The sequence below is a fragment of the Bos indicus x Bos taurus genome, chromosome 11, assembly GCF_003369695.1.
Source record: "Bos indicus x Bos taurus breed Angus x Brahman F1 hybrid chromosome 11, Bos_hybrid_MaternalHap_v2.0, whole genome shotgun sequence".
Lineage (NCBI taxonomy): Eukaryota > Metazoa > Chordata > Mammalia > Artiodactyla > Bovidae > Bos > Bos indicus x Bos taurus.
This window is the reverse complement of record NC_040086.1, coordinates 2,322,208-2,329,853: the sequence shown is the minus strand read 5'-3', so window position 1 is coordinate 2,329,853 and position 7,646 is coordinate 2,322,208. Positions and strand designations below refer to the sequence as shown.

Sequence of the window (7,646 nt, the reverse complement as noted above, 5' to 3'; positions counted from 1 at the left end):
ACCAACAGGTTAGCGCTTTCTCAAGATCTGCAGCGTCCCCTCCCGTAAGGAGGCAGTGGCAGCTGCGTGCTTAGAGCAGTTCCAAGATTCAGATCTATAAATTTTCTTCTGAGATTCTTGCCTTCTGTTGTTTTCTGGGAATACTGTTTTGTGTGTGTTAAGGCGTGTCTGACTCCTTGTGACCCCATGGACTGTAGCTCTCCAGGCTCCTCTGTCCGTGAAATTCTCCAGGCAAGAATACTGGAGTGGGCAGCCATTTCCTCCCCCAACCCAGGGATCAAACCCACATTTCCTGCATTGGCAGGTATATTCTTTACCACTGAGCCACCTGAAAAGCCCTTTTTAGGAGTAAATGTGCATAAAACTGGAAGATGATTCTGATAGGATAATTTCCCTAGGTTGGCAATTTTCTAGTCTTAGGACCCCTCTACGCTACAAAAAAGAACTCCAAACAGCTTTTATTATTTGGGTTAGAGCCACTGATGTTTATTTACTAGAGTAAACGCATTTTAAAGTAACTTAATTAACATTTTATGAAGAACAACTTCGAAAACAAATTCAGGGAGAACAGCACTTTACATTTTTGTAAATCTCTTTCATGACCAGCTTAATAAGACAGTTGGATTCTCACAACTGTTTCCAAAACCTGTTGTGTGAATTGATGTAAAGCTGACTTCACACAGGTAGGGAGTTGGAAGAAGTTTCTAAATAGGCTTCTCAGATAATAGAGGCTATGAGATACGTCACTACACAGGTGGTAGATTCTTAAAGGCAATGTGGATGTGAAACCTTATCAGTGAGCATACTTATCAAGAGCAACACTTGCATTAAAACCCACTTGTCTCTTACACTTAATGAGTCTTGCCCATGAGTGTCTTTGTAACGTGCCTTAGTCACTTGGAAAATGCTCACTCACTAAATTATGCAAATCTTTCTTTAATACACTTCATCATAAATCATGTGTTCCTATCACCACCAATCCCCTCAGAAAAGCCTAAGCATTGAGAAGATGTCAAGCTCCTGATGTCAATATGGGTTTTCACAAATTTGAATTTTTGCTGGAAAGCTTGTTTTATCATTGGCAACACGATCAGTTTCCCTTGAAGTGACAAGCTCATTCCATTCATTTCCCAGAAAATGTCTCCCAAATAGCCAAGTCTAAACACTAGAGTTTGCTCGTTCTTGCAAGTAGATATGGTTACGCCATGGACACGGCTGATGGAGCACGCGACTGCACAACTGCTTTTCCTCAGGACAGCCTCACCTCCGTGTGCAGCATGGCTGCTGCATGCCTGCTTCCGACAGAATGCTGTATGCTCAAGGGTGGAGATCTAATACAATTTATTTGTATTGGTTCTACTGAGGATGTTTCTCAGTGGAGTTGGCAGTATTTTCACTGAGGGCAAGGCATGGAGACCCGACTGCAGTATCTGGTGCCATTCCCTTGCTTCAGAGGTGCTGACCTCTCTACACGCCCTGAAGCACTCTAGGGATTTCTATTGACTGGCAGGCACATTTTGAGAACCACGGCTCTAGATACTGCCCCAGCTGTCTTCAAAATCTAAGGTCGTGATTTCTGTGGTATAAAACTGAACTGAAGGCCATGGCCTTGAGGATGGTCCTCAAGTCAAAACCCACTTGGTCGTGCCTGTCTGAGGACAGCCTGAGACCCCAGCGCTGCTGGCCTGTGCCTGTTTTTCTACCTCTTTCAGCATTATTTCCTTAAGGGGCTGCTTCTTACCACTCGCCCCCACTATGGAAATCTAACATGACAGACCACAGAGTATTTATGTACTGTGGTTCTTTAGAGGGCACATACTGTCCCTTTAGGATTATTTTGCCCCTCACCCAAGACCCAATTCGGAGAAGGCAATGGCACCCCACTCCAGTACTCTTGCCTGGAAAATCCCATGGATGGAGGAGTCTGGTGGGCTGCAGTCCATGGGGTCGCTAAGAGTCGGACACGACTGAGCGACTTCATTTTCACTTTTCACTTTCACACATTGGAGAAGGAAATGGCAACCCACTCCAGTGTTCTTGCCTGGAGAATCCCAGGGACAGTGGAGCCTGATGGGCTGCCGTCTATGGGGTCGCACAGAGTCAGACACGACTGAAGCGACTTAGGAGTAGCAGCAGCAGCAGCAGGACCCAATTTTCACCCCCACTAAGACTGTATGACCTGTGGCCAACAGTAACTTGCTGCTAGGGTTCACATTCTCTCCGTTTATTTCTCAGCACTCCCCGACTGTCATCACAGCACCTGGCACAGAAGGTATGCAAGGGTTTCTAAGGGAAAGCAGAGGGGTCTCTTATTCTAACAAACGTACATTAAGGAATTAATTTCAGTACTGGCTGCATGTCTTAAATGCAAGGATTTACCCAGAAACTGGGAAGACAGGGCCTACTTCAGAGAAGGACTCACCATGAAATTCTTTTAAATTGTGAATGTCCCTATAACATAAAATAGGACTTGGGACTCCGATTATTTGTATAAAGCTTATAGTCTCAGAAAGGGCTGAGCTACATCCCTCCTACATAAAGATATAATGATTATAAATAGTATACTTAATCTCTGCTCTCCAATTGAACACTGCCCTAAAGCAAAATCTGCCTTAAGTACAAGGCACAGATATTCTGCAGCTCTTTACCAGGGGCTCCGTGTCAAAGGGGGAAGAGTGAGTGGGCCGGTGGCCCTGAGCCTCTCCCCAAGTCTGAATGCAGGAGGGCCAAATAAAGGAAGGTCAAGGATGCTCCTGGTCCTCTTAGGGACTGGGGAAGTCCGAGGACATTTTCTGGGGAAGCACGATTCTATCCAAAGCCAAAGTGGCTCAGATGCCTTCAGACGGCTGATACTTCCAGAAGGCCAACTCTCCATCGTCACTGCAGGAGGCCAGAAGCCCCCGTTCCTTGGGGTTCCAGGCCACGCAGTTGACATCCTGGGAGTGGGCCTGAGGCACGTGGGCTGTCAGCGAGAAGGTGGGCTGCTGCGGGTCTGAGCCGGGATCCTCCTCAAATACTCGGATGGCATCATCCCCACAGGCGGTAGCCAGGGTCCCTGTCAGCTGACACCTGGGGGGTGGGGGGAACAGGTGCGTCGGTGGCGTGCAGGTGGCTCCTCCCTCCCCACCTGGCAAGTCAGGGGCAAGGGGCTGGTGCTAGTCTCAAACTCGAGGACGCAGCTGTAAGTCTCTTACCCTAGAGCCTCTAACAAACGTAGCTGCAAATATCACCCCAAGCTTCAAGTGCTGCCATCTAGGTCTCTTTCCATGTAATTAACCTAAAAAACTACATATAACTCTGAATTGTACTTTTCTCACTTGGCACAGCAGTTGCCCTGACATGAAGTGTTCCTGACCGTTTTTTTAAACTGATGCGACAGGTCACTTAATTTTACCATACTTAGTCCATTTTTGCTATTTCCAAATGTTTGATAGTATAAATAAAACTTAGATGCACGTCAACTTTTTCAGTTATTTAGGGTTATTTCCTGAGGAGAGATTCTCAGGGCCCGAACTGCCCTCTGACCGACTCTCCTATGTGAACGGTATGGCTTTCCTAGGCTCCCTAAGGTAGAAGCAGTGTTACCAAACCATAAAACCCGAGCCATGAAGCCACAGTTTCAAGAATACGTATTTCTGGATGGTTTGATGCTGTGGATGGTATGGAGCTACCCTCAGCCTGGGTCTAAGTCTGTCCCCTGCTCCTGTGAACCCTGGGCCAGCCAGTGCTAAACCAGCATGGAGACAGTCTAGCCTGATCTGATGACATGAGGGTGGCTGCTCTATATCCCCACGTATTCCCAAAGGTGAAAGAGCACCCTGATTTCTTGAAAATCACTAGAATGGGTGGGCAGGGTGGAGGGGAGGAGTGGCGGTCTTACCAAGCGACGTCATAAATGGTCCTGGAGTGGAAGCCTGACAAGGTGCAGACACACTTCCAGCTGGCCTCGGAGCCGCTGCATGCAACCCCTGCGTGACAGACTTCTCTTGAGCCTTGGGCGTATCCATGCCCTGGGCACCTCAGGGGAGAACCTGCCCCGCTGCAGAGGAGACCCTGACTTGCCCTCCCCCATCCGCACCACCTGAGGCCTCATGCTCACTCCTGTCCCCATCCGCCCTGATCTGCCTTAGACACTGCAGCCAGACTGGCATTTTCACACCAGGATTCGGAGAAGGAGACGTCCTGCTCCTCAAAATCCCTTTTGCTACAGACTATGTCTGACAACTTATCCTGCCTTTTTGGAGAAGACTCTTGAGAGTCCTTTGGACAGCAAGGAGATCTAACCAGTCAATCCTAAAGGAAATCAACCCTGAATGCTCATTGGAAAGACTGATGCTGAAGGTGAAGCTCCAATACTTTGGCCACCTGATGCGAAAAACTGACTCACTGGAAAAGACCTTGATGATGGGAAAGACTGAGGGCAGGAGGAGAAGGGGACAACAAGGGATGAGATGGTTGGATGGCATCACTGACTCAATGGACATGAGTTTCAGCAAGCTCTGGGAGATGGTGAAGGACAGGGAAGTCTCACGTGCTACAGTTCATGGAGTTGCAAAGAGTCGGACACAACTTAGTGACTAAACAACATCAGGCACCCAGCCCAACCTACCTTATTTCTCTCCAAACTCCTTATGCCCTATGTTCCATCTACCCTATGCAAATCCCTGTTCCTGGTATAAATGTAGGCCGCCTTTACTTTCAATGCCTTTGCTCATGTGGTCCTCTTTGCATCTAGAATTTCCTTTTTTTCTTTTGTGGCTATGTCTGGCAACATGTGGGAGCTTAGTTCCCTGACCAGGGATCAAACCAGTGCCCCCTGCTTTGGAAGCATGGAGTCTTAACCACCGGAAGTCACAGAAGTCTCTTCTTATGTTAAAATGCTACACATTCCTTTCAGTCTAGGCCCCCTTCCCCAGAGCCTCCCTGGACTCTCCCAGCACTTTCCCTGGAGCCCTCCCACGGCACATCTATGAAGGGCCCAGTTTTCTGTGACTCATCCATGTGTCTCAGCTCCTCCGCAGAGATGGGCCTTCAGCCCCTAGGCTGGGCCCTCACCTTGCTCGTTGCCTGGAAGGTACTGGCGCCAGATGCGCACGGTGCGGTCGTCGCTGCAGGACGCCAGGCGCTGGCCACTGGGGTCAAAGGCCAAGCTCCACACGGTGGACTCGTGGCCTTCGAGGGTGGCGCAGCACACCCAGTCATCCTCTTCCTCCCGGTAGAGCTTCACTGTGTCGTCGTAGCTGGCGGAGGCCAGCAGCTGTAGGGGAGGCCAAGGACAGCACCGTATGTGTGTGTAGGGCCCGGGAGTGTCTGCGGTTCCAAGACTTCTCCCTCCCGGGACAGGACAGTCCCAGGGATGTGCTTTTATAAAGGGACTCACTGACATCTTCTGGTCACAGACAGAGATTCCTGGGAAAACCAGGTTGAGGCTGAAGAGCAGAAGGCAGCTGGGTACAACCCTCCAACATCACAATTACTTCCCACCAAGACACCTGGCTCTTACCTCCTGGCTTGGGTGCCAAACCACATGCTTGACATCCTGTGTGTGGGAGTTGAGGACACTGACACACTCATACTCGTCCTCTTCATCAACTGTGGAGAAGAAAAGAAGGGGCACACAAGCTGACCGTCAGGGGCACAAGGGTGGGGCGCGGAGACTGGGTGGCAGGCTCCCAAGTGCACCTGGAGGGATCTGGACTCACCTTCCCAGACCCACACACTCTTGTCTCGGCTGCAGGTGGCAAGGAGGTTGCCAGACGGAGCCCAGGCCACTGATTTGACCTCATTTTCATGGCCCTCCAGCGTGGTTACACACTGCGAACAGTGAAGAGGGACTAAAATCAGTGCCAGCTCAGACCCCTGCGGTCCTTGCAAGTCCAGTTCCACTGACCCAGGCCGGCTCAGGTTCCTAAACCAGGAACATCCCTGGTGGTCCGGTGGTTAAGAATCAGCCTGCCAGTGCAGTGCACACAGGTTCCAACACTGGTCCCCAGAAGCCTCCACACGCCCTGGAGCAACTAAGCCCGTCCACCGCAACTACTGAAGCCCAAGAGCTCTACGCCTTTACTCCGAAGCAAGAGAAGCCACCACAAGGAGAGGTCCACGCACCGCAACAAAGAGCAGCCCCCACTTGCCACAACTGGAGAAAGCCCACGCGAAGCAGCGGAGACTCAGCACAGCCGAAAATAAAATAAATATTAGAATAAAAAAACGTTCCTAAACCAGCCCTGGGGATCAAACAGGCAACAATCCTGGTCCCATCTATTTACCTCAAAGTCATCCTCATTCTTCTTCCAAATGCAAGTGGTGGCATCAAAGCTGGCCGAGGCCAGGTAATTTCCGCATGGAGACCAGGCCACCTTCCGCACGGTGCGCTGGTGGCCTTCACAAAGGACAGATTTGCAGATCCAGCTGTCACCTGAAAGCAGAGGACAGGTCAGGCTCTGGAGCCGGGTGCACAAGAAGGTGCTGAACACTAGCTGTGCCACTGGGTAACAGGGTCCAGCATCAGAGCCAGGCTGGGGGTCAGAGCTCAGTGAGTGTACTGAACAACAGGCTTTAACTGACTCCAGTTACAGTTACAGAAAGCTGGAGGCATCCTTCTGAAACAAATCTGAGGAATCACCCTCCTGATTTAAAATTGTCAAGAGTACCTACATGCGTGCGTGCGTGCGTGTGTGTGTGTGCACCCGCCCTAAGCCACTTCAGTCACCTCTGACTCTTTGCAACCCCATAGACCATAGACTGCCAGGCTCCTCTGTCCATGGAATTTTCCAGGCAAGAATACTGGAGTGGATAGCCATTCCGACCTCCAGGGGATCTTCCTGACCCAGGGATCCAACTGGCCTCTCTTGTGTTGGCAGTTGCCACCTGGTAAATGCCCTCGGGTTAAATTTAAACTTCTTCAACTGCTGCAAATTACTTTGAAGCCTACTTTCTTCCTTCTCTTCTCATTTTCCTGCCTCAGCAACTATCACAATTTCCCTAACAGTTTCAGTCTCTCTATTGACATTTTAGCTTCTAATAGTTGCTGACTCCTTCACCGGAAAACCCGTTCTCAAAGTGGCTAAGGTTCAACTCTAAGAAAACCCCTCCATCCTCTCCCTCGGCCCGTGACCATCGTCCAGGGTCTGCCTGTCCCGCAGGCTGCGTACTCCCCGAGACTGGCACCCACATCAAGCGCAAGGAGACCCCTTGGCGGCAGGGGTCGTGCAGCCGGATCGGGGCTTACCCTCCCTGCCCCAGATGCGGACGCTGCGGTCGCCACCGCACGAGGCCAGCAAAGTTCCCGCGGGGTTCCAGGCCAGGAACCAGCAGCGGGAGTCCGGGTGCGCCAGGATACGGCTAAGCAGCACCAGCGAGTCCTTCATGGCTGCCCGGCGCAGGAGGAGACAAAAATGAGCAGAGCTAGCCGCTCCGACTGCGGTTCCCACAGAGCAAAACCCTTGGGCCCGACTGCCAGGGTCCACCCTGGAAATGAAGCGCCCGCTGCTTCGGCTGCGCTGCCTTCTGGGAGTTGTAGTCGTCCTTTCCCCACCCTACTCCCCCAACCGCGGCCCCACCTCAACGAAAAGCATCGCGGCACGGCCTGGAACTACCAGTCCCGTGAGGCCTTGCGCAGGGAGCCGGCGGCGCGCCCGGGCTGT

The 7,646-nt window shown here is 51.2% G+C and overlaps 1 protein-coding gene across 1 annotated transcript; it reads right to left on the bottom strand.

The window, feature by feature from the left end:
- Window positions 1–456: 456 nt before the first annotated feature.
- On the bottom strand, window positions 457–7,585 carry CIAO1 (cytosolic iron-sulfur assembly component 1). The gene is made up of 7 exons (XM_027554565.1): window positions 7,232–7,585; window positions 6,270–6,418; window positions 5,703–5,814; window positions 5,504–5,592; window positions 5,056–5,257; window positions 3,881–3,968; window positions 457–3,069 (listed from the first exon to the last, which is right to left on the bottom strand). The coding sequence occupies exons 1-7, from the start codon at window positions 7,368–7,370 to the stop codon at window positions 2,829–2,831; spliced, it is 1,020 nt and encodes a 339-aa protein (XP_027410366.1). The 5' UTR covers window positions 7,371–7,585; the 3' UTR covers window positions 457–2,828.
- Between the last annotated feature and the right edge of the window lie 61 nt (window positions 7,586–7,646).

Bases quoted from the DNA above. Each gene is read 5' to 3' on its own strand.
- CIAO1 (XM_027554565.1), bottom strand. From the start codon at position 7,370: ATGAAGGACTCGCTGGTGCTGCTTAGCCGTATCCTGGCGCACCCGGAC. The intron at 5,815-6,269 runs GTAAATAGATGG...CACTGTTCGCAG, and splicing joins AGAATGAGGATGACTTTGAG to TGTGTAACCACGCTGGAGGG. The intron at 3,070-3,880 runs GTAAGACCGCCA...CCCACCCCCCAG, and splicing joins ACCATTTATGACGTCGCTTG to GTGTCAGCTGACAGGGACCC.